General features: G+C 35.1%; 1 protein-coding gene across 3 annotated transcripts; it reads left to right on the forward strand.

Annotated features, from left to right (window-relative positions):
* Window positions 1-1,530: 1,530 nt before the first annotated feature.
* pask (PAS domain containing serine/threonine kinase) lies at window positions 1,531-27,543 on the forward strand. Of its 3 annotated transcripts, none has more exons than XM_073929361.1 (20): window positions 1,531-1,767; window positions 1,883-2,076; window positions 3,458-3,675; window positions 5,198-5,365; window positions 5,535-5,672; window positions 6,286-6,420; window positions 7,608-7,725; window positions 8,086-8,270; window positions 8,683-8,782; window positions 8,866-8,967; window positions 9,139-9,313; window positions 10,640-11,574; window positions 13,579-13,742; window positions 14,428-14,583; window positions 14,806-14,931; window positions 18,001-18,135; window positions 18,246-18,445; window positions 23,781-23,914; window positions 24,024-24,167; window positions 26,756-27,543. In XM_073929361.1, exons 2-20 carry the CDS (start codon window positions 1,893-1,895, stop codon window positions 26,935-26,937), a joined length of 3,699 nt encoding a protein of 1,232 aa, XP_073785462.1. In that variant the 5' UTR covers window positions 1,531-1,767; window positions 1,883-1,892; the 3' UTR covers window positions 26,938-27,543. The 3 variants fall into 3 exon arrangements, with proteins under 3 accessions (XP_073785462.1, XP_073785451.1, XP_003197983.2); XM_073929350.1 differs by having other exon boundaries at window positions 1,531-1,763; XM_003197935.7 differs by having other exon boundaries at window positions 1,531-1,755.

Here is a 27,543-nt window from a genome sequence, read left to right on the forward strand (position 1 = left end):
GCAAAATTCAATTTACAACTTTCATCTACGTTTATAGAACAGAGCACAAATTATAATCAAATCAATAAAATTATAATACAAATAAATAGACTTAAACCCTAGAATAGACACACAGACATAATTAAAAAAAAAGAAAGAAAAAACATTTACACTACCAGGTCTTCTATTAATTTAAAATATTTCAATAACCTAAACAGTCTTCTTCCACATTTTAATTTGAGCAACTTTACAATATAAACAACATTCCTTTTGGAAAGCTAAAAACAGTGGTTTTGTTTTAAGGCACTTGCATTTCTGAAGATAAAATTTCTCCAAAATTAGAATAATTTTCAATACAAATTAAATGTTAAAATATTTCCCTAATAAACCAAAGAAAATATAATTTTAGGAAAATTGATGGACATCTTGAGAGAAACCTTTAACCATTCGAATGAATCAAATTAAAATATTCTGCTATATAAACATTCAAAAGTAAAAGTGCAGTTATTTCAATGTCAACCTCACAAAATGTACAATTGCTGTGATTTAAAATTAAATCTATTTCTAGGAAACTCGGAAGCTGGTTAAATATCATTGAATATTAAAAAATTTACTTCTTTGGGAGGTATGGGGAAGGAAAGAACCAGTGCTCTTAATTCGATATTATTAGTAGAGCTCTTGGAAAAAATTAAGGACAATATTTCCACTATAGATTGTATTGGAAATTTATCTTGGGCTAATATTGATCTTATTATTTTATTAGGTTTTTCACTCTGAATAAAATATTGTCCATTTATAAGCAGATAAGGCAGATGAAGTGTGCCATTTATATTGGTAACCACATTACTAACTATCATTAGAAATACCTTCTGGATAGATTTCAATACCCATACTGTATTGCTTATGATCACATTCAAAGTTAAATTTTTCACAGAATGTTTCTATGACTGAGAACCTCACCCTCTTTGTCCAATAGATGGAAAACCGACGACCACATACCCCTCTCCCACCAATCTTGATAAAAAATAAAAAATAAAAAATTATAATTTACAAATAAATAAATATATATATATATATATATATATATATATATATATATATATATATATATATATATATATATATATATATATATATATATATATATATATATATATATATAAAACTTGTTTCTAAATAAAATGTAACTATTGTTCCAAATTGGTTAATTGTGTGGGGAAAACTTGTGTTACTAAATTAAATGCCACTTGGAGACAAAAAATAACCTGCAGAAGTACAGTTAAAATTAAATACGAAGCATAACTAATTTAAAGAAGTAGAAAAACTAGGGCATTATCGAACTAAGAAGACTGGGTCGTATGAGGCAGAGAAAATACTGAAAATAACATAAACATGAGTCTCCATAGAAACTACGCCTTTTCCTCGATAGCTTAAGCGCCGCCTCTTGCAGTTTTCTATTGGATAAATTCCCTGTCAGTTACAAAATTGTATTTTTTCATTGGCTCTTCTCCTACCGTCATCTTATTTCGATTTCTATACGCGCCAAACATTGAAGGCCTCGCTATACTTTACACAAACACGTCGCAACTGCTCTGTCATGGTCGCCGAGAACTGAAAAATGCTAGTTTATTTCTGAGCAATAGTTTGTTTTATTGTTTATCGTTGCGTTTTATTGTCTAACTAGAAAGAAGGAACAGTCGCCCTTTCTGTCTCCAAGGCAGAAGGCAGTAAACTGAAAGCACAGCAAGAGTGTTGTTGAAGCGAGCAGTGCGGTGGGTGAGTGAGTGAGTCACCACATATTAGTTTATTCTGCGATATTTTTGTGCAAAGATGTTTCGCTTGTCTTGAAAACAATAAGGTCGTCGGTTTAAATCATGTTTGTGACTGTCCGCTTTGATTGAAGCGCATTAGAGATGTGGCTGTCGCACGGCCGGAGGAGCGGCCCCAGTGGCGGCGGTGTTTGTGCTGCTGCTGCTGCTGCTGCTGATGATGATGATGGCTGCAGTATCAGCAGTTTGATGAAGAGTGACTCTTTCTGCATGAACCAGTCCTTCCCTTCAGCGCGAAACTGCACTCTGAGCCGCATGGACACTTCAGGTGGGCCTGGCGCTTCTGTGGACGCTGAAAACACTGAATGTAATAATGACAGCAAATTAGTAAGACAATACAGTAGAAAAACATCAATACAGTGACTTAAAGGGATAGTTCACACAAAAATGAACATTTATACACTATTTACTGTTCCTCAAGTGCCTTTAAACCTTTGTGAGTTTTTTTTTCGTCTGCAGAAGACAAAAGAATATATTTTGAAGAATGCTGAACATCTGGATCCCATGACTTCCATGTTTATCGTTTTTCCTACTATAGAAATTAATGGTCACAGGTTTCAGCTTTAATCAGAATGTCTTTAGTGTTGGACAGAAGAAATAAACTTTGTTTGAAACAAGTAATGGGCTGAGTGAATGATGAAGAATGGAGGTCTGTTAAATGCTGTTCAATGTTTAGAAACCATTTAAAGTATCATTATTATCATAAACCAATAAATCATTATTGAGCATTATTTATTAGTGTACTTATGCCAAAGTAGTCGACGTAAAGGGATAGTTTCACAAAAAAAAAATATATATATATATATATATATTTATGCATTTTACTCTCATTCAAGTGGTTCTAAACGTTTATGAATTTATTTTTATGTTGAAAACTAAACAAGATGTTCTGACTGTTGTAAACCAGCAGCCATTTTATATCTATAGTAGGAACAAAAAATACTATAGAAGTAAACGGCAGCTGCTTTCTGCAGTATATTCTTCAGCATATCATCTTTTGTGTTCAACAGCAGAAATAAACTTTTTGGAACAAGAGATTGACTAAATGATGATAGAATTTAAATTTAAGTGAACCATCCATTTAAAGTAAGTAAATTAATTATAAAATGTACAAATTATTAATTTCTCAGCCCCATGTTGTTTCAATCCCCTGAGTAATTAATAATTTTTAAATAAATTTGAGAGCTTTTTTATCCTCCATAAACGGCAAAGGTCTTGAGACGTTCAAAGCCCACAAAAGAGGTTCAATTGTAATCACACAGTGTACAAAAAAATTGTCTTCCCTATCAGGTCAGAGTGCTTGTTTACTACAGGCAATATAATTATGCTTGTGTGTTGTGCTGTTGACTCTACTGGCAAGAAGTCAGGAGAGAAAATAATAGATGTATAAATATAGTAGTTTTTTTGCCACAAAAAGTGTTCTTGGAGCTTTATATGATTACAGCTGAACCACTAATATCACATGGAATGTTTTAACAATGTATTTGTTTAAATTTCTGAACTTTTAACATCTTATGAATGACTGCTGCTGTTATAGAAGACCTGGATTTCATTTTAAAATATGTGTAGTTGAGTAATTATTGTTATTTTGAAGTGAACTAAGCCTTTAATTAATTAATGACTGAAAGTTTATGTTTGGTCTCCAAAAGGTAATTCTCAGGTCAGTTCGTCAGTGGCGATGAGGAATCTGCAGATTTCTGATCTGCAGTGCTCGCTCTCAGCGTCTCCGTCATCAGCTGCTGCGTCTCCTGTGTTGGAGAGCTCTCTTCTCAGACAGCTCATCTCTACTGCTCCAGAGAAGAGAAGCACAGCTCTCACCATCAACCCCAATAAAGCTGTCCTCTCCATTAACAGTAGCACATCACAGGTATCGGATAATTGTGCTGTTCAAACTCTTTTTTTTTTTTTCCCCATTATTTTGGTTACAGGGACTCTATACCTAGTTATTTAGATGTATGCTTATTGATAATGATATTGACTTTTTTTTAAAAAAATTTGTGTGTAATAAGTTTTATATGGTAATTGAAAAACTTACAAAGCTTACAAAAACAAACAAAAGTAAAGAGCAACCCAAACCCAGCCTCAAAGAATCCAATACAGTGATAATCAAAACAACTTTTTAGTTACAATACATTGCTTAAGTTAATAGAATTCCTCATGAAGTGACAGAAGAAAGGTCCCCAAATTTTGTGAAATTGTCCAATGTTGCCTTTAAAATATCTGGTTCATTCCAATAGGCCTGTCACATTAATCAATATATGGACTTATCATGCAATACCTGGAGATGACCGTTGCAATATATATTTACAAATTCACAAACAAATTTATAGCCATTTTACAATTTTATTTACATTCTACTTCACTGGTGTCAAGGTTTATAATTGGACATTTACCTAATAGGACAATTATTGGTATATACAATAGGACTTTTACATTTTTAACATCAAATTATAGAATCTGAATAACCTTAAGAGTGCTAAGTGTTTTAAAGTGTTAATGGCTATTTGCATTCTTATGCTGTTATATAATCATATAATCAGAGGTAAAAAAGGATCTCAAAATGACAACGATATCACTTATCGCAACAATTTCCGTGACAATATATCGCACAACAAAAATTCCTAATTGTGACAGGCATATGTTCCAAGTGCTAAGTACATATCCATTGGGGCTGCATGATATTGGAAAAATCTGCCATTGCAATGTTTTGTTTTTCTGCAATCTATATCGTGATATCAATATCATTTTACCAGATGATTTCAATAGCTCTATCTGGAAACAATTAATTAAATTTGCATAAAATTTACTGAACTAATTTCAATCATTGGTAAATACAACAGCTCAAAGATGCAAGTGAAATAAACAGTGTGTTACAATTTTCTTGGGAGTCTTAATAGTATTCGGATACAGAAATCGAATAATCAAATATAAAACAGCACTGTATAGTCTTCATATTAATAATTTAATAAATTTAACCTTCATAAAGGATACAAACTAGAGCAATTTCTTGTCTCTGAATGCGTTAAAGTCCCTTGAAATCCTCACACAATCACAGGCCTTAAAAACACAAATAATCAATTTGTATTCTGTTACTGTTATACTTGCAACTGTGGCTCCTGGTGAAAATATCCACTCAACATTTGTCTATAAATGCACATTGCGATATCGATGCTCAAACGATATATTGTGCAGCCCTAATATCAATTCTTCTAGCCATAGTTTAGCAATCGAATGATTAACATTTTTCCAGAACAGTAAAACAGCTTTTTGTCTGTTATTAAGCAATATGTAAGGAATTTCTGTTGTGCAGTGCTACTAAATTCTTAAGTATTTATTAAGTATTAATTTGTATTACATGATTATTCATTTTAGTAACCTGTTTTTTCAAGGTTTTGGATGCAAATGAACACGCATGTAAGCTGTTTGAGTGTGCATACAGTGATTTGATGGGCAGGAAGTTGACCTCTCTCCTAAGATCCAGTCAGATGCTAGAAGAAGTCCTGAAGGAGGAGGCTCTGGATTCTGATGGGAATCTAGTTACTATTTCATCAAAAGTGGTATGAAACACTGCGGTTAATTAAATAACCTTTCATGTAGTTTTCGCTAAACTTTTTTTGAATCATGAATATTTAAATTCTTCCATGCTGTATATTATGTCTGTGCTCTGAAGTCTGCTTTCCTTCACTGGATGTGAGCGTCAGTAATTAAAGCTCGTTCTCTCCACAGGTGACTGCAGTGAGTTTGACAGGAGCGGAGTTTTCTGTGTCTGTGTGGCTGCAGATACCAGAGAAACCGCAGCAGATCTTAGAACTCCTGCTGGAGCGAGTGGAAAGAATCACAGCACATGTGACCTTCACTCAAAATGTGAGACTCGTTGCCTTCCAGCTAACTGGGCACTGAAAGAATTTCCTTATGTAGTACATTTGTAAGCATTTGTAATGATGTTGATTTCATTCGTATTTTATTCTTTAACTGGGATGATCAGTTTAACCCTAGTCTTCTGAAAAGACATGATCGCTTTACAAAAAATTATATAAAATACACATTTAATTTAGGCTTTTATTCATGTAAAAAAATTGATTAGCGAATAATGTTTGCCATAATCAAATTTAGTTACACAAACATAAGCCTATTAGGTTTGTTCTTGTGTCGATGGATTTCTTTTTTTTTTTTTTTGTCTTTTTGCTAAAGTTTCAGAGGAAATAGACTTTTAGTGGAGGTATAGAAAATTCTCAGATTTAATCAGAAATGGATCAATTTATGTTCTGAATATTAACAATTCACTTATGCTTCTGGAATAACATGGAGTTGAGAAATCATTAGTGGATTTTAATTTTGAGGAGATCTAACATTTTAAATGAAACTACTGTGCCTTTCTTATATGGCTTTTTAATATCTTTGTTTAGCAAGTATGCATTCAGGAATGTATTAAATTGATTACACCGGGAAAACAAAGTTATATCTCCTCTTTTCTCAGGGTGGAATCCTCAGTTGTGATGCCACGTTTGCTCATCTCAATGGTTACCAAGCTGCTGAGGAGATGACTGGCCTGTCGATCATATCTCTGATGCCATCACTACAGATCCCTTTCCATTGCAGGACAACACCGAAGGTCACTATCATTTCTTATGTGTCAATAACTCTTGCAGCAAACTCCTAGTTAGTTTAGGTTTAGCTAGTTAGTTAGTTAGCAGTCATTGATGCAATAAAATAAGTTTGAATCATGATTATGATCGATTATTTATGATTACATATATCATTAGCCCCTTTCACACAGTGATACCGGTAAATATCCAGAAAATTTCCTGAATGACATTACCGATATATTCAAAAAAATCACTGTTCACACAGGCGAGGACGTTACGGAAATTTTCCGGAAAAGAGCATTCACACATCCATTCCAAAATACCGGTAAATTCTGACATCATTAACCAGAAATGAGCTTTAAACGGCTGCGCTTGTATTTGTAAACATTTGACTAAATTACAAACTCTGTGGATGATCAATATTGTGAACAACTTTCGCAGGATCACTTTCGCATGTCAAGATGTTCATAATATGTGCGTGTGCAGGCGCTCAGGCTATTTCACAGGCACACGCAAAGCTTGAAGGTAAACAAACAACGGCTTATCATAAGCATCTCATCAATGATTATTTATACAGTTGGCATTAAGAAGAACATATAAACGTGATCTGACTAACTTCTAGCAGCTAAATGTGTCTGGAAAAATATTCAAAGGCTTTTATTCTCATAAACCGCGCGGACGTAAATGCATCTGACTGTTGTGATTGGCTAAAGCAGACGTCTCACGTCAGCACGTTCTAGACGTGCACGCGCTTATTCCGTCAATCTTCCTTCTGCGTTCACACAGCGCAGCATTCCGGCAAATTGCCGGTAATGTTACAACTTCTCTTTCCGGAAAATATCCAGAACGAATTTACCGGTATTTTCAAAAAGGACCTGTTCACACATACAACCTTTCCGGAAAATTGGCGGTAATTTTCCGGAAAGGTCTGTATGTGTGAAAGGGGCTATTGTTAATTAGAATTTTTAAAATTGTTGTATAGTTTAATATTTCATCGTTTAATATTTAATTGATAATTTCATAGTTTGGTTTAGCTAATTTAGTTCTTTTTTATTTGTTTATTTTTCATTTAATATGTATGTTTTATTTCGGCTTCGTTACAGTTTACATGCATTTTAGATTACTTTTAGTTCAAGCTAACAACAAAAGCAGCAACAACAACATACCTACTGTGCACCTTCATATAACCTGTTTTCTTCCCATTGTATCTCAGGTGTTGCGTGTGCAGCGGTTGTGTGTGCAGGCCAGGTCTGGTTTGGTGGTTCCAGCATGTGTCCGCTTGCAGGCCGCTGTGTCCTGTGGACGATCACCACAGCAGATAAACGGCTCAGGTCATCCTTTATCACTGCATTTCATATCTGGTTGTTTTATTGTGCTGCTTCAACAGACAGAAACACAGTCACTTTACTCACTTTGATAAGGAATACTGAAAATAAGATGAAAACAAATATGCAGATTTCTTCCGTTTTCAGCATTCTTCGGGATTTATTCATGACCAGGTTAAATGCATTTCCAATATTTGGTCTGACATAAAAAAAAAAAAATCTATATTCTCATTGTATTTCTTGTTAGTGTCCTATATAATTTACTAAGTTGCTGACATTTTGTAATTGCACGTATTGATTTCAAATTACATTTCAAATTGCTATTGATTTGAGATTGCTCAGTGTTAGCGTACTCTTGTCCTGCAGGTGGTAAATCAGGTGCGGGAGAACTCCTGTCCCCCAGTGCAGGTGTGCTGTATTCTGGGTCGGTGTGTGTGTTTGCTCCAAGTAGCTGCCTCTTGACGCTCCTGCCCAATGGTACCATTCACAGTCTTAACAACCCCTTCAGCTTTCTGCTGCTCGGATATAACAGCAGTCAGCTGCTCGGAAAGGTACTGGTCCCATGAAACTTTCTATTATATTGGGCCCTTTGATTTCTGCACTGCAACAGAATCCAGCAATAAAATGTCTTAAATATACTGTATATCTCCAGCAATATAATGTCTCCTAAAACAGAATTAGCAATCTAGTGTGGAATGTCATGGAATTTGCATAATTGCTCTGGCAATACAGTGCAAGTCATGCCAATAAAGCTAATGAGAGAGAGGAAGTGAAGATGGTGCAGTTATGCTATATTTTGGCGCACTGACAACTAGTGCCAACTGCTTATTTACATTACTATAATATAAAACAGGAAAAACTGAATCCAGAAAAAAAGTGAAGTTGATTTTATAGGGCCCTAAACATTTAGGCCAATGCATAGGTGTGTTTTCATACTAACATTAAGCCTGTGCTCCCATGTAGAATGTCACTTATTTGATCCCAGCGTTTTATGAGCGTGTTCGTGCTGCAGACCGAAACAACCACCTACATGAAAGCACCAGCCCATCTGACAGCCATGCAGGTACAGAACCGTAATGTGCTGTAATAAGATCCACACACTTTTATCTCACCATACTGAGCTGAAATCTTCTCTCCTCTTCTCAGAGCCATGTAGATATTCTGCTGGTGCTAAATGTCCTCTCGGTAACGTTTTAACCCTCTCTACTGACATGACCTCAACTAGAGATGACCAACAGGACACGTGTCGTGAGTTCTTACTGCTTGCTATGCATTATTGTATATCAATATTAATTTTACAATATAAATGTTTTGACATTTTATTTCTGTTTTTACTTTATTTCTATTTTTAATTGTTCATTACATTATGCATTGTTTTAAAGCAATATTTTTTTGTCTCTAATTGTATGATATGTGCAGATCCAAACACAGTGCTTGCTGGTGACAGTGTGATGGTTCATCTAGCCATGCGAAGAAGAGCCGGTCTTGTAAAAGGAAAGAGAATCTTTACTGGGACCAGTGCTAAACTGGAGAAGGAGAACAGCGTCCTGTCAACCATGACTTCTCCTGCTGTCACCTCCACACCACTAAATGGGTTCGAGACTTCACTAAATCCCCTCATTTAGCCTACTCTTCATTTGTTGATTTGAGAAGTGAATCTATGTAAGAATGTCAAATATTTACGATAATATTAAGGATTTGGAAAAATATAAATTTTCTTAACACAAATTAAGTAATTTAAATAAAAAAAAAATAAACAATCATTGTTCAAAGACACTCACTAAATTGTAATTTTGTCTTACAAAGGGCAAAAATATGTATATATGTTTATAATAAATTCAGAAGTATGTAAAGTATATGGCAGTAAAACTTGTCAGGCACATTTACAAAAAGAATAAACATTATTAATATGAAACAAGTAATATTAAATTACATACTTAAATGTAAACCTCACCATGTAACCACAAAATACAAATTATTGAAGTATTTTTGCCACTATGCTTCAATCCACTATTATTCTTTTTCATTCACTATTCATTACTTTTTATAAGTAATTTTTTTTTAAATGTGGAACTTTATTTTAATGTATTTTACTAGTACAGGTAGTAATAAATAGGTGCGTCCTTAATTTCATACTTATGCACAATTACACACCTGTTTGTAACATAAATAGTGTGAGTAGTGTGTTCAACTGAAAACTAATAAGTGCAATTTAAATACCCGCTTGCACTTATGATGCACTTATTCAACCATTAAAATGAAGTGTGTAATGTTGGACACTTCACGCACTCAACGGCTGCTGCTTTGCTCATGTAGCAGAAGAGGTGAAGCTTTTGGGCCCTGTTGTTGGATTACTTTATTTATTTTGGTTTGTGAAAGCCTTATTCTCCTGCGAGAGTGATTATACCACCTCCTAATGGTTAATGCCGTTATACTCATGGCAAGTATTATTTGGTACTTTGGTCTTTTATTTCACTATTTGGCAACTGTCAAACGTCATCAGGGAAATGGTTTGAATTTCCACGTAGTAAAAAAAAAAAATTAGTTTTCCATTTAGGATTACACTTCATACATATACTATGCTGTTTAGTGTGTAAGTGCAAAAGTACATAGTGCATAAGTGTATAGTGTGCTATTTGGTTTGTTTTGCACATCTCTGTTAAACTGAATGACAATGGAATAATTAGACTTTTTTTTTTTTTTTCAATAATGATTTTTGAAGCATCAAATCAAAATCACTTGTGCAAAAATAATTTGATTTGGTCAGCTGGAAATTATGTTTTTTATATGGCCATTTTATGTAAATCTCAATCCTGAAAAAAATTCTAATATATAAATAAAGCTCTATATAGATATTTCAGGAAAAAATGGCCTAATAGATGACCACTGCAGATCTTCATGATATGGGTTTCTATCTCAGGTTGGATGACACTACAGAGCTTTGTGAGCAGATTGTGGATGTGGTTCCTCAAACCTCTGGGTCTGATTCTGCCGACTCCACCAACGCTCTGCTACAGACCTTTGCTTTGGTGGAGTCTCTTGAGGTGCAAAAGATCTGCACATCTGCTGATGTTTCTGCTCGTTGTGGCCCATCAGAGCATCACATCGCTGGGCGAGATTCATCAAAGGCCCCAAACCCAGACTGTAAAGAAGCTGCAGTAAACTTCTGTAAATATGCACCAAATCCCCAGTCTCACACACAGACCTGCCTGTGTTCAGATCAAGCCCAGCTTCAGGACTCCAGCTTTGAGGTGATTTCCCTGGGCAGCGGATCATCATCTGGGTTTTGCGAGCGACTCATGGGTGGTTCTGGTCCTGAAAAGCTGGACGAGTCTCAACAGGGTCGTCAGCATTTGGAAACGGGCAGCACCTTCCTGGATTTAAATTCTAACGGAGATGTCATTGTTCATGCCATGTCAGAGATGGACCTGAACGACAGTGTTGAGATCCCAAATGTCCCTGCGGATCTGAACCATTCGCTTACCTCATGTGACACTGCTGAGCTCCTGCGAACCCCTTCACCCTTCGTTGTAGAGTCAGATGTTGATGAAGCAGCCCCGGTTTGTCCAGAGCAGGAAAAAACAAAAAAAACACCTGAAGACCAAGAAAGGCCTGCTAGCCCTCAGATGAAGATTCCAGAGCAGCTGCCGAAAAATCATCTAACCAGAGTTCTGGAACAGTGGAGTACCTTTTCAGATCATGCTGTCAGCCGAGTTCTGGACCTCCAAAAGAAAGGAGTGCTGTTGCCAGGCGACGCTCCTGCCACCTCCACCCCTAAGAAGGCCAAGGTGAACTCGTCCATTCCAGAGGGCAGGACACATGTGACCTGCTACAACAGAGATGGAGCACCAATTGGTATGTCAGTGTGGCCTGATTGCTGTTAAGCTTGGGCTGATATATTATGACAGTATGATAACCTTGGATATAAATATCACAGTTAGATGGCTAAAATGTGTTCTTTTTAAATGTGTAGCTAAAAACAAATTTTTTCTCCCATTTAAAACAATATATTTTATTTTAAGAAACATTCCAAATATTTTGAAACGGTAAACATGTCAGGATAAATAATTTATGTAAATCATTGACTACTGCTATTTTCATTAGTTTCAAAAATACAGATTTCTGTCCAACATGGAAAAAGCATATTTGAATATCTTTCTTTCTTTTTTTTTTTTTTTTGATATAAAGTAAAGCACTGCACTGCAGGCTTGAATGTTAGTTTGTAAAGCGATTGGTTTGCTGAATCGTGGGGTGACCAGTAGCTTTTGATGTGGAGGGTCCTTTTCTGCTGGACATACTGTTATCCTAAAAAACAAAATAAAATAGTACTAAAAAATGTGTCAAAAAACATTTGCATATACCGTAGGAAGCGTATAACAGAAAATGTTTGCAGTTTTAAACCCTTGAGTTTTCCAAACATCTGTAAACCTTGAAACTGGTTATCATCCCATGCCTATTGCTGTTCTATCAAACTATCTGAACTTGCTACTGTTTTATATATATGCCTATATTAGATTATAGTTTTTTAGCAATAAAGGGAAAAGTTCCCCTAAAAAAATTTATTTACTTAATATTTACTCACTCTCGAGTGGTTCCAACCCTTAGTTAGTTTCTTTCTTTTCTTGAACATAAAATAAGATATTTTGAAGAAAGCTTGAAACCTGTAACCATTAACTTCTTGAGAAGGAAAAAAATACTCAATGGTTACAGACTTCCTGCTGACAAAAGAAAGTCAAACTGGTTTGGAACAAGTAAAGTGATAGGAAATGATGATGCAATATTCAGATGTGGGTGAACTCTCTCTTTAAGTGGTCAAATATGTTTGTGTAATGTCTGTTAAACTTTCCATCGCACCATAACAGTCTAACTTGCGTGTTTCGAATCACTTATTGGTTACGTTTTACAAATCAACTTAATGTTGTAGTAGAAGTGCCTTTCTGTACAAAATAGTTACCCTAAAAATGAAAAGCTGAAGTAATTTACTCATTTCAACCCTGTATATATGCAAATATCTTTTTAATATATAATTAAATAAAATATAAATCTTTTTTTTTAATATATGATTTTTTAAAAAATATTTAATAAATTAATTCATTCATATTCGGCTTTGTCCTTTTATTAATCTGGCGGTGCCACAGTGGAATGAACTGCCAAGTTATCCACCATATGTTTTTTTTTTACGGTTTAGGCGGTTGCCTTTTCAGCTGCAACCCATCTCTGGGAAACATCCATACATGCTTATTCAAACTCATACACTGCAGAAAATTTTAGCCTACCTAATTCAAATGTACCGCATGTCTTTGGACTGTGGTGGAAACCAGAGAACCCGGAGGAAACCCACGCGAACACAGGGAGAACATGCAAACTTTACACAGAAACGCCAACTGACCCAGCCGAGGCTTGAACCCGCGACCTTCTTGCTGTGAGGCGACAGCACTACCTACTGCTCCACTGCGTTGCCTGTTTAATAAATTTTTAATTATTTAAGTACATAAAATGTTGGCTAGCATTGACCTTTGTTTGTGTCTAATGAACTGAAATATCCCACCATACTTCTGTTTGAAACATGCAAATCTTGTGATTAAGATGTTAGATTGTTAAAATGTTATACTTTAACATATTCTACAAATGTCCACATTTATTTAACATATAGCTGTGTAAGAAGCTAATGGATGTCATTATGATATAATGTCATAATGATAATGACGATGTTATCTCATACTGTACATGCCTTTTTCATTTCAGGCTGTGTACTCTTTCTGTATGCCAAGTCTCCTTTAATCTTTTCTACTGTAAATTTATGACGTTTTATGCACCTGATAAAGCAGTCATTTTTTTCATCTCTTTCTCTCTCTGTAGAGGTGCAGTGTGATGTTCGCTGGGTGTCCCTGTCCAGCGGCAGCTCTCTGGTCTGTCTGTGGCTGAGCGGCAGTCATCTCTTACTCCATCACCAGGAGGCGCCACAGAGCACCATGTCTCCCACACTGAGGACAAGGACCTCAGAACAGAGCAGCCTTGTTGAGGTGATTTTCAAGAAGTTTGTATATTTTGAGAAAAACATTTTTTTTTTTTTTGTCCATACATCTGACCATTCAGTAAATCCCATCCCACTTACTTTTACTAGCTTAAACATACAAAAAGTGCTGAAGTATAGATAAACTTAAAAAAACATTTCCTTAAAATATGCCAAAACCACCAGAACAGTGTTATTTTTTGCTGATTTATGTACTTCCATTATCCCAGAAGTTTAGAAAAATGTTAAAATCCAGAGAAATAAGCTTTTATTTCCAATTTGGTTTTATAGAAAACAGGGAAACGCTAAAGATGCTTTAATATTTTGTGTGCTTTATTAGATTGCACAGAGCAGCATTATAACAGATACTATAGTATTTAGTATAATAAAACAGCCACGGCTCCTGCTTCCCCATTTGATCATGAGTGAAAGAACCAGCAGTGGTCATTTGAGGCATAATAAAAGCTCTAATAAATGTCTCTCATCAGACATTCATGCAACTGGCACTCAACTGCCATTGGCTCATCTGCATTCACAGGGAGGGGCTTACCAACAGGTCAAGTGTATGTATGTACAGTGAAATTCAATGGGAACATGCTTCATAATGTGTTCTTTTGTGGCCTACAGAAATGTAAGTCAAACAGGAGTATCCATTTGATATCCACATTGATCACATTTTTTTCGCACCCAATCAGGCAGTTCGTTCAGATTCCCTGCGCTCTTCTGTTGACCTGGAGCAGTCCGGAGCGTGTGAGGGTCACTTTGAGAAAAACTACCGTCCACTGCGCTCCATTGGGAAAGGAGCCTTCGGGTTTGTCTGGCTGGCTTCAAGACGGTCAAGCGGAGAGGAAGTGAGTGACACTCTTTCTGCCCTCACTGCTATTCACACACACGTTCATCTGGTTGAGCAGTAATAGCCTGATAATGTTGACGTCAATCGTTCAGAGCTTAAGGGAGGATGTTTGCTCACACCGAGTCCGTGCCTTTGCGGGAGGCTGTATGAAATCTTATATGGACAATTATATGAGCTGGTGAAAAGATGTTGACTTTATTATCTCTCACTTCAATTTCAGATGGTTGTGAAGTTCATTAGGAAAAGTGCGGTGGTGAGTGAATGCTGGGTGGATGATCCCGATCTGGGTCGAGTCACTCAAGAAGTGGCCATACTGGTTCGTCTGCAGCATCCAAATGTTGTGAAGGTATACACTCGGAGAATGGGCTGGCTGTATTCAGTTGGTCAAAATGAAATCACCTCACTCTTTCTTTACAATATAAAAATATTACTTTCTGAAAATAGTGTCACTGTTGTATATTTAAGCATCAAAAAGCTTTAGTCACACAATTCACACTATTAAAAAGTAGATATTGTTAGCAAGTGAATCGAACTTGCTAACAATATCTGCTTTTTGACAGTGCGAATTGAACTAAACTGTTTTAAGAAAACATTAGGGATGGTTGACACAGTGGTCGACAAAGTGTCAAATCTTGAAGTACTAGTGTTTCGAAACACTGCACCGAAGCATGATCCTAAAACACCCTGGGGTCCGTTCTTCGTACCTCGCTTAAATGATCTAAGATGATTTGGCAGATCCTGGATCTTTTAATCTTGATAACTGATCTCTCGCTAATTTGGTTCTTTAAACAAGTTTGCGAATCAGATTAGAATGTCTGGATAAACTGATCTGAGATCGCTGCGTGTGTTGTGAAGGACAGATCTATCGATCCTCGAAATCATGATCAGCAATGCAACGATTGGCTGATGGCACAGCAGCGTAATGACATCATCTGATTAATATTCAATTATCCATGTGAGCAAAATTACATCAAATTAGCAGTAAACGGTTTGTTAAATATGACACGCGATAACCTTCAACATTTGTTGTGAGCTGCAGGCTTTACACTTTCATGTGTCAAGTGTATCATCATGTATTTCAATGTATTTAGTTCTACATTTAGAAAAGATTTTCTTTATTATAGTAGCCGTTTTTTTAATCGGTGTAAAGAATAACTGGTTGTTTACAAAAGCATTTTCATATTGGTAAAGGCGTCTGCAACTTTTGTTAAGCATCAAATCACTGGCATATTAACTATCAAAACATGTTTATGACTGCTGAAATGTATTATTGCTTTAAAAAAAAAAGTGACATATTGTGCATTTCTATTATACACAATTTGTACTAAAGAGATCTAAAAAGTTCATATAAATAAGTTTTCTCTTTGCACCACCAGGTGGCAGTCTTTGTACTTTCATTTCAAGGGTGCAGATTGCATATGTTTTATTAATATGTATAACTTTATTTATTTTATTAATAACTATAACTTTGTATATATATATATATATATATATAGTTAAAAAATACGTACCATTTTCCCAAGTGTATATAACTACTACTGTAAGAAAATATCAGAATTCGGAACATACTTTCTGTATTATCTTAGCTTGAACTGAGCCGATCTAATCCTGTTTATATTAATTGAACCTGCTCCCGATCAGGTTTGACCTAGCAGAACTGTTGCTATGACAACAACTCTCGGATCAGCTTTGAAGAACGAAACGATCCTGGATCGTGTCAAATCGTCAATATCCAAATCCAGCTAACTGAGTAATCCACGTACGAAGAACGGACCCCTGGTCACGTGACTGAAGTGTTTCCAAACACCAGGTCACATGACTAAAGCATCGGTCATTTCAGAAGCGTTTTGAGAACTGGCAGATCTGTGTTTGACTGACAGAATTGGAAAAACACTCAATTCTATATAGCCAAGTGGCCTGTGCATATGTACAGTGTAACTGCTGCAAATGGCCCGAGTTCGAATCCCGACTTGTATAAATATTCTGAAATTATGACTTTTGCTTTAATGTTACATCTTTATGACCAAAACACAACATTTTAATTCACAAAGTGTTCGTTCGAATGTCAGACCAATGTTAAAACAAAACACTTTACAAGAACAGGGTATTTAAATAATATATAATCACCCTATAGTTGCATCACCCTGGATTCAAACCTATTATATTTGCATGCAAGTCAGGAACTCTCACCGCTTTACTGAATTACTTGACACTGCTTCACTAAATCAGTTGAAATCTCAATTTTACAATCTGTGGTTTAATACCTCAACTGTTTCTTTGTTGAAGCTGTTCTAGAGCAATAAATAAAAAAGACCACTAGGTATCATTGTCACTGTAGAGACGGGTTTCGAAAAGTTTCAAAGCTTCGACACATTTGCTTCGACTGATTCAGTGTTTCACAAAGCCTTACTCTGCCCACCACTAGAAAACATCTTAATTTTTCAGTGGAAAAATATAGTTTATGTATTGTAGTGCAGTGTTTCTCAACCATGCTCCTGAAGGACCACCAACGCTGCATGTTTTGGATGTCTCCTTTGTCTGTCAGACCAATTACAGGTCTTTCAGTCTCTGCTAATGAGCTGATGAACTGAATCAGGTGTGTTTGTTTAAGGAGACATAAAATATGTGCAGAGCGGGTGATCCTCCAGTAAAGTGGTTGAGAAAAATTGTAATCCTAGTGCAGTGTTTCTCAACCATGATCCTAAGGAAGCAGCAGCACTACATGTATTGCGTATCTCCTTTGTCACACCTATTCAGATGTTGCAGTCTCTGCTAATAAGCTGATGATCTGAATCAGGTGTGTTTGGTTAAGAATACATGAAAAATATGCAGTGCTGCTGGTACTATAAGAAAGTGGTTGAGAACCACCGTACTAGTGCATGGTTATTCTAAATAAATGCTTATCTTCCTGTCATTTGGTGAAAAAAAATTGTTGAAAAAGAGCGAGAAATTAATACGGGAATGTTTAATGATTTAAATATTAAAATTAATATAATACTTTTATTCAACAAATTCCATGTATTTCTTATTCATACTTATGAATTATTTGAATTTATTACACAAATGTTTCCCTAATCATTTCTGAGGGATCACCCTAAGTACCAATGAACTTAAGGTAATCTAAATAGAAGTAAATGGTTAGAAATTTGTATAATGTAGTAAATGGTTAGAAAATGTTAGAAAACCATGAATAAAATTAAATTTAAAAAATTACAATTAAGCTTTTTTTACTGACTTTAAAAAGTGCACCCTGCATCACTAAGTATCATATTAATTCTAAAAAATTCATGATAATATTAACATTTGAATGTATTGGTGTATGAATGTATGGTATATATTTTTCTATTTTTAAATAAATGCTATGGTTATTAAAGCATATTTATAGTGTTTTTTTATTTCATTATTTGCACGGCAGGTGCTGGAGGTGTTTGAGAATCAGGGATTCTTCCAGTTGGTCATGGAGAAACATGGGGAAGGACTGGATCTGTTTGAGTTCATTGACATGCAACCCAGACTGGATGAGCCTCTCGCCAGCTACATCTTCAGACAGGTCAACCACAAGCCATCAGATCTTCTGGATGCTCCAATATCATAATTTCAGTGAGGTTACATGCAATATTTATTTCACTCTCCCTTATGTATATTGTTGTCATCATGCAGCTGGTAGCAGCGGTGAGTTACCTGCGTTCCAAAAAAGTGTTACATCGGGACATAAAGGATGAAAATATCATCATAAACTCAAACTTCCACATCCGACTGATTGACTTCGGCTCCGCTGCCCTGCTGCAGCCTGGAAAACTCTTCTACACCTTCTGTGGCACGCTGGAGTACTGCTCACCAGAGGTGCTGATGGGAAACCCGTACGTACTACTCGCACTCCACACTACCCATATCAGAGCTATCTGAGAAGTCTATAGGACACAATCAGACACGAGTAACTGAAAGGTTATGTAATCATTCAGCATATAACATATATGCCATGTATGCTATATACAGAAGTAAGAAGTAAAATAATGGTGAGTGTCACACAAGAAAAACTTTAATCAGAACTTTTATTAAAGATTGTTTTTATGCACAGGCGCTAAGTTTCTTTACAAAGTGATTATTACTGGTGTAGCATACAGTACTTAATATATGTATACATTATGCCTATATTTATCAGCCAATATTGGATTATTTAAAAGCTGTTAGCAGTCATATGAAAAAGCCTGATTGCAATGTAAAATTACATGGAGGCAATGTATTGCACAGTTTTGGATCATACAATGTTTTTCCTCCGTGCAAAATCATTAAACTTGCAAAAAAACAATATACTCTACAAAATGTCCAGTGTATGTCGGGAAAGCACCTGCTGTGCACCATGCTCAAATGCTGGCACTGTTGGTTAGTTTGGGCTAAAATGTCTTATAAGAAAATAAATCTAATATTTATTATATGATAAACGAAATGGGCTGCACTTTTGATAAACTTTTATGAAGCCACAAAATGTAAAATTTACATATAGTAACAGCACTAGTTTATTTAATTAATTTAATAAAATATGTTCTATTTTGCATTATTATACTATCTTTTATTCTATCATACTGTTTAAAGAAATATTAAATGGCAAAAAACACCTTTTTTTCTTTTGTCTTGTGTCATTCTTAATGTTGGACAGTTGAATGTTAAATGCATCCAACCCATATTCTGTCAAATTAATTTAATAGAGGGAAAAAAACTAGCTGGTAATGTATGTTATTGATCAATATCAATATTCAGGCCTGTAGCCAGCCTGGCAAAAGGGGTGGTACAATTTTTTTTTTTTTCTCTCTCTCAAAAAGTGGACATTTTTGCAGTTATTCTCATTTTCTATTTAACTATCAGGTTTAAATACGGTGTTTTGTTTTGTTTTGTTTTTTTTACTATTATTTTCATCCTTTTACACTTTTTTTTTTGTATCTGCCCAATATAACCAAACATTCGCGGTCAATTAAGTAGTGGAAAACCTTCTCTTGTTTACATGTTTCGTTTTGTGTGCACGTGAACTGTCAACACACCCACAGACTCGTGTGTTCTGCAGACCCACAGAGGCGCACCTTTTTGGCCCTTTAAAAAATTTGTCTGGCTGGGGTTTCTAAATCTCTTAAATGTCTGGGATTTGGCTTTTCGTCGTTCGTTAATCGTATGTGTTTTTGTATTACCTTTTTACTTGAGCCTACTTTCGCTTGGCTGAATGCAGCTGACATTCAAAATTATTGGTAACACTTTCTTTTGATGGTCCATTTGAGTATTAGTAGACTATCTGCTTATTATCTGTTGATACTGCTGCTAAACAGACATTTAACTGACTATAAGAAACTTTGCAAGTACATGTCAACTAACCCTAACCCCAACCTAACAGTCTCGTGTGTTCTGAACAAAGAGAAACACAGAGAAAACTGAAGTCATTGCGTTTGGGAACAGAGATGAGGTTCTCAAGGTGAATGCGTACCTTGGCTCTAAAGGTCAAACGACAAAAAATAAGGTCAAGAATCTTAAGCCGCTTTTCCACTATCGGGCTGAATCGTTCTTTAAACAGAACTGTTCCATTCCGTGCCAAACCGGGCCAGACAGCACGGATACGGTTTCATTTTCCACGGTCGTGCTGCGACAAAGCTCTTTAAAACATTACACAAAACGCATCAGTAGTTGCCTTGGTAACGCAATGTAAACGGCTCCCTTTGTTCAATTAAAGTTAAATAAGAGCCGAAACTATTTATTTATTTTTTTCATAAAAGCAAAAGCAACCATGTGACTAAACACTGTTATGCCGCTCTATCATATAGGGGTGCTAAATATAGGTACATGTGCACCCTTATTTATTCATATGTTGCGCAGCTCTGGCTAAATTTTATTTGGAGGGAAAATTACCAAAATGTAACGTGATGATTGAAAATAATTGGAGGGGAAATAAATAATATTTAAAATCTCTGAACATAACAGAAAAATAAACAATGATAAGACAACAATAATAATGCATTTGCATTATAGTGGCAGAAATATAATTTTGGACAGGCCTTGTCAAAGGTGAGCGGGCACTTTCACTAATAAAAACACAGCACTTAAATTATTTCATTTTAAACAATTAATTAAATTACACTGCGTTTTTATATAAAAAGTTGATAATGATATAAAATATACTACATTTTGATGGTAAAATGAAACCAATTAAGCGATGGCTGTTATTTGTTTTACTATTCAAACATTAAATACCGAATGCAGCAAGTGAAAAAAAAACGAATATGAAAATATATCGCAGGATTTAAAGCATATAAAGCACTATTATATTTAGCAAAATGATGCTCTATTATCTTTTTATTTTGATCATTTTATTTTTAATATTATAATTATTTTTGTGTTCATAATTAACTAACAAGCTGTAGGCGAATTATTGCTAGACGTTTTAGAAAATATTTGCGTAGCTATATTAAAGATCACAAAAAAAAAACACAGAAACATGTTACATGCCTCATAAATGTCATATAACTTATGTATAATTGAATCATATAATTGCCTATAGCTGAAATGATGAAAATTGCTCATTTTATTTTTATAAAACATTTGTGAAAACGTATTAATATTTTTTGAGTAAAAGCAATACTGACATTTAAGAATCCATATTTATTTAACTCATTCATTCTTTTGACTTGTTTATTAGTGCATATGCTATAATATAAATCATACAACAGTAACTTGGACAGTTACAGTGCCGCTCCGTAAAGCTTTCAAGCAAAGTCTTTTGGACGGCCGACATTACAACACGAACATGCCGTCCTTCAGGTGGTCTCGCCGGTATTAACAAGCTGTCCTGGCTTTGAATTAAAAAGTGCAATTATTTCCTCGTTGTTAAAAGAGTCTGCAAGTTCGTGTTCCATGGATATAGTGATGTTGTTGTGGAATTTGGACATCGACGATGCTAAGCGTGACTTTATTCGCTTTATTCGATGCGCAGCAGGAAAAAAAAAGTCAGCAGCGCAAGTCGCTGGCATGTCTCTCCCGGATCAGAGCGAGTTTTGTGCTGTGAAATACAGCGCTGCGTGCAATAAACTCACATTCAGGCAAGCGATGTAGGTCTGTATTCAAGTCAATAAAATAACAACTTTAATGAATAAAATATCTTCGTAAGAATGTGATGAGTTATTCACTTCTCTGCCAGAGACTGCTCTATGGTTTTAAAATCCTTTTCAAACTGTATCGTTTAGAAATGGATCATTATTTTATATTAAATGTACTGTAGTTTATTGAGGATGTCTGATGACTAGCGCGCTTCTGCTGAGCCAGCTGTGGTAGCTTAGCAACCGAGTCGCGACGTCAACACACAGAATCTGTTAGCACAGTTCAGCACGGTTGTCTAACCGTGCCGAGAATTCCGGGCCAAGAACGGTTTGTAATCGTGCCGCGCCGTTCCAGGCTCAGTGGAGAAACAACCGTAACCGTACCGAAGTGTTCTTAGAACGGTTTGGCACGATAGTGGAAAAGCAGCTTAAGTGTGACTCTGGAGTCAGATCTGAGTTTCAACAATCATGTCAAAGCAGTCAGTAAACCAGTATACTATCATCTCAAAAACATAGCAAGAATCAGATGCTTTGTTTCCAGTGAAGACTTAGAGAAACTTGTTCATGCTTTTATCAACAGCAGGGTGGATTACTGTAACGGCCTCCTCACTGGCCTCCCCAAAAAGACAGTCAGACAGTTACAGCTCATCCAGAAAGCTGCGGCCACTACGCCCCTCGCTGCTGGAATCAGCTTCCAGAAATGATCAGATGTGCTCCAACATTAGGCACATTCAAATCAAGACTGAAAACACATCTATTTAGCCGTGCCTTTACTGTATGAGCACTGTGCTACGTCCGACAGATTGCGCTATTATGTTTTTCATTTTCTTTTTCATTCTTTTATAACCTACTTTAACTCATTTTAATTTGTTTTTATCTGTTTTTAATCATTTTTATTGTCTGCATTTTATGTTCCTAAACTTGTCTTTTTTATTCCTGTTTATGTAAAGCACTTTGAATTGCCACTGTGTATGAAATGTGCTATATAAATAAACTTGCACTTGCACAAACAGTCTACTAATAATTTAAGGTGAATTACCAGGCATAATGTAACTTACAAATAACCCATCAAAATAAAGTGTGACCAAATTATTGATTGTTGAATCTAAACGACTCAAAAAAACTTTACTATATGCTTGGAGAGGATGAAATGACTGGTCTAAACTAGCTGCAAAATATATGTACGCCATTAGTTAATGGGTAACCAATGCGTTTGCCTTGTTTAAATAATCTACACATTTTAATCATGTAATTATTATAATTTATAGAGATATTGTTTATTTCTATTCCCTTTTCTGCCATTTTTTTCTCATTTGCTGTATATTTTAATAATTTATATTTTATTGATTTGATGATGCCATTAGACTATATTACACAGGCTATTTTATATACATTTTATATTGGCATTAAAGTTTTGAACTGGAAAGGGAGAAAGAAGCAGATTTGACCTGTCAGTGGGTGCACATGACTCCTGAATAGTATTAAATTAAGGGAAATGGTGGATTTGGTGGTCTTTTTTATTTTATTTTATTAATTTTTTTTTTACTTTTTTACTAAACTGTGTATAACAGTGTCATAGTAAATAAAGTGATTGTTAAAAATTGAATTGTTTTGTTTGTTGCATATACAACTATTTCTATGATGTGGGTATTTCAAGTATATCCGCAAGTATATTTCAAACTTATGGGAAGCACTGTCATATGTATAATTGGAAAAAAATAGGAATCTGTTAAAGTGGAAAAAAAAAAAAAGTAGACTATTCAACTTTTCTCAGTCAGAAGTTGGGACGCCAAATTTGGCACCTAAATTGCCAAATTCAATGTCCGTAACTCTGTAGCGAAGGCCAACACAGGATTCCGTTTAGTCTTAAAGACATTTTAGGCGAGTTATTTTCACTATTTATTATGGCATAGCAGTCAAAATATGACAAATGAGCTCATGAATGGCACAAATTATATATAATTACTGACTTTTGTCAGTGAGGGGTAGGTCTTTCAAACCACCCAAACCCCCCTGGCTACAGGCCTGGTATTAGATGAAAGTTTATTGTTTGTTTTTGTTTCTAAAAATCTGTAGTTGTGTAAATGTGCACTTAGCCGATGTTTTTGTTTTGCATATATAGGTATGAGGGACCAGAGCTGGAGATGTGGTCTCTAGGAGTGCTCTTATACACTTTACTGTTCAGTGAGAACCCATTCTGCAGTGTGGAAGAAACCCTGCAGGCCCGACTCAACCCTCCGTGCGAGATCTCTACAGGTTTGAAGATTTTCCTTCATCTCAGCCATGAAAACTGACTAACACACATGACTACTAGTGCACGTCATGGCTTTAGTGCTGAAATCATCTTGATTGGTTCTGCTTTTAGATCTGTATGCGCTCTTGGCTGGTCTTTTGCATCCTGCGGTTGATCAGAGAATGACTCTGGAGGAGCTCTTGCAGTCGCAGTGGATCCAGCAGCCCATAAATCTAGCCGAGTACTCATGGAGAGACATCTTTCCTTCCAGCGATGGTAAACGGAATCGATTTACTAAATGCGCAAACCATCTTTCATTATTAAAGAATTTTGTGCCAAGATTTACTAAAAAACATTCAGCGCAACATTTGGGACACTCTTACAAATGCATATGCAAGAAAAATATTCCTTCATGCAGCTAAACTAATCACTAATCGTATGTGTCAAATGTTTCACTGAATGTTTTTAGCAACTCTTGACACACTTGAAATCTTGTCAATTTTAGATCTAAAATGTATTGTGAATTATACATTGGTGATAAATTATGGTTTGTGGTTGTCTGGTATTTTTGCCATCGGTTAATACCCAGTAAAGCAAATCTCTGCTAAACTACTAGCTCTGCTCTCGCTAGATTATACTGGCCATTATAGACATGAGCTGTCGGGGTTTTATTTTTTCATTTGTTGACTGCCCGTAAAAGCAGCTGTGGAATTTTCCTCTCTCATTGCTGCTTAAATTGTGAAAATGTTTTACTGCATGGTGCAAATTAGCATTAAAAAGCAATCAAACAGTTTACTGCTAATTTGTCCCATGCTGCAAAACCCTTTCACAATTTAAGGTTTGAAGAAGATCAGAGCAGAAAGTCTTCGATTCAATGTCCAATAGTATTAAATGTCAATATCACTTACATTAATATTTTACAGTATGATTTTACCCTTAACCCTTTAACTGCCCCACCAAGACAATAATGGTTGGATTGCATTTCTTAACTCCTAATGTCTCTAGTTAAAACACTGAAAATGCAATTTTTTTTTTTTTTTTTAAACATTCCATAATTTCTAAAATATCACCCTCTGCCAAATAGTCGATATGTCCATATATGGTAAAGTACCAGAATTAATACAATACTATGAAAAATCTGAAAATATGAAGTGTAAGAGCAATTTATTATAAAATATTCCTATTAAAGTATTTTTGAATACTAAGTCTTTTTAGTATGCCTTAAAATATTTCAGATCCTCATTTAACATGTTTTGTTGTTTGTTTATACAATAAAACCAAAATCAAGTGTAGCAGTGCAACAGGATTATTATTATTTTTTTTGTAAACCAACAATGCTGTGTGCAAGCCATTATTTAAAAGACTTTAACAGTCATTATTTATAACAGTCAAAATATGGACGATCATTTAGTAGAGCTGGCAGTTAAAAGGTTATTACGATAATAATTGCACGAGAAACAAAGTGAACAATTTTAGTTTATGCTTAAAAACAAAAGGCTTTGAAAATGACTTGTTTAAATCATCACGCAGATATTTCTTCTTTTAGTCACAAACATGCTTCATTTTGATTTAAAATAGTTTTAAGTGTTTTGAAGCATTTGCACTGTTTTAGATAAGGAAGTAAAGTTTTACAGTAAATCTCCATGTTCTTGTGGTTGGGAAAGGACTTGTTCAAACCTTTATTAAAAAACTGTATTACTGAATTAAAGTAGTGAAGGAATGTGCAAAGCTGTATTTTCAAACTTTAGACCGTTTAGTATAAACTGTTAGTTTTGACTGCTTTTTCAACTTTTTTCCTGTAAAAATTAATTTCTTACCCCAAACCATAAAACTAGTCATAAGTGTCCAGTTTTTTTAAGTTACAGTTAAAATCAGAATCATTAGCCCCCCTTTTGATTTTTTTTTCTTCTTTTTAAATATTTCCCAAATGATGTTTAATAGAGCAAGGAAATTTTCACAGTATGTCTTATAATATATATTAATAATAATAATAATAATATATATTTTTCTTCTGGAGAAAGTCTCTATTTTTAATTTTCTAAAAACCATTTTAATGTAAAAATTATTAGCCCCTTTAAGTTTTTTTTTTCCATAGTCTACAAAACAAACCATCATTATACAATGACTTGCCTAATTAACCTAGTGAAGCCTTTAAATGTCACTTTAAGCTGTATAGAAGTGTCTTGAAAAATATCTAGTCAAACATCATGTCATCATGGCAAAGATAAAATAAAATCAGTGATTAGAAATGAGTTCTTAAAACTAGAAATGTCTTCTCTCCGTTAAACAGAAGTTAAGGGGGAAAAATAAACGTGGGCTAATAATTCTGCCTTCAACTGTACATCACCTGAAAGCCGAATAAATATATGTTCTATTAATATAAACTATCGATGCTATTAATATATAAAATCAAGATTCATCAAGAAAATCAAGGACATTATTTAGCTGAGGTACGACTATTTGAATACCTGGAATCTGAGGGTTCAAAATTGCCTTCTAAATTTTGATTAAATGAAGTACTTAGCAATTCACATAACTAATTAAAAATAGATTTTTGATATATCCACAGTAGGAAACTTGCTAAATATATTCACCAACATGATATTTATGTAATAGTCTAATGATTTTTAGCATGAAGACAAATTGATCATTTAATCAATGTGTTTTTGGATTTTGCCTAAATATACCCATGTAAAACAAGACTGGATTATGAGTCCAGGGTCACACTTAAATAATATAGGAACTGTGTTCCTTTCATATTGTTCATGATAATTTCATGGCTTGGTCTTAAAATGTTTGATCATGCTATGCACATTTTCTAAAAAAAAAAAAAATAGGACTAATCATACTTATTTCTGTCTAAGATTCCAAGTCATCATGTGTGCACCGAGCAGAAGTCCTCTACACAAACTCTGAAAACAATCTGAGCTCGCTAGAAGACACACCAATAGGAGAAGATGATGATGATGATGAAGACGACGAGGAGCAGAGGAGAACCATGGCGGCGCTTCAGTCTGAGCTGTTGAAATATCTCACCGACGAGTGAGCCACTGTTGTGAAAGAGACACTAATGCGTTCAGCTCAGCTAATTACTACTTTACATCTAATGTCACCATGAGCACTAATGCAGAATCTGTCCGTCCAGCTGCTGCTGATGATTCCAGGCCGGCCAAAGAGCAAAGCAAAAGTGGCACTGGGAATGAAAGCCATCTGTGTTGCTAAGAAACTGCTTCATCTCCATGTTTGGTGAAGGAACAGGAGTGTATTTATCAAACGTCTTGTGTTTTTCACTCAGAGTTGTGCTCTTGGTTGTAATGTTGCGGAGTCGAGCTGAAGGATTGTCCAGTTAAAACATGCAGCAGGCGCACTAGACCTGAAGGATGATACTCACTCGAGCTTTAGACATTTGTTATTAGGCCTTCAGAGCTTTAAAATAATTTTAGGTTGATTTTTAAACTTTTAAATTAAGAATATTTTAATTATTTTTATAACATTTCAGTATTTATGCTATAAATTAATCATTATTGGCGTATTTTTAGATCGTTTCATCTGTTAATGATGCTGGTTTTATTTCAGAATGCGCACAGGCTTTGTAAAGCCTCTATTATATGTTGATGTCAGTGAAATTCTTCAATAAAAACTTTAATAATTA

This window comes from Danio rerio, chromosome 2 (genome assembly GCF_049306965.1).
Source record: "Danio rerio strain Tuebingen ecotype United States chromosome 2, GRCz12tu, whole genome shotgun sequence".
In the NCBI taxonomy this organism is placed as follows: domain Eukaryota; kingdom Metazoa; phylum Chordata; class Actinopteri; order Cypriniformes; family Danionidae; genus Danio; species Danio rerio.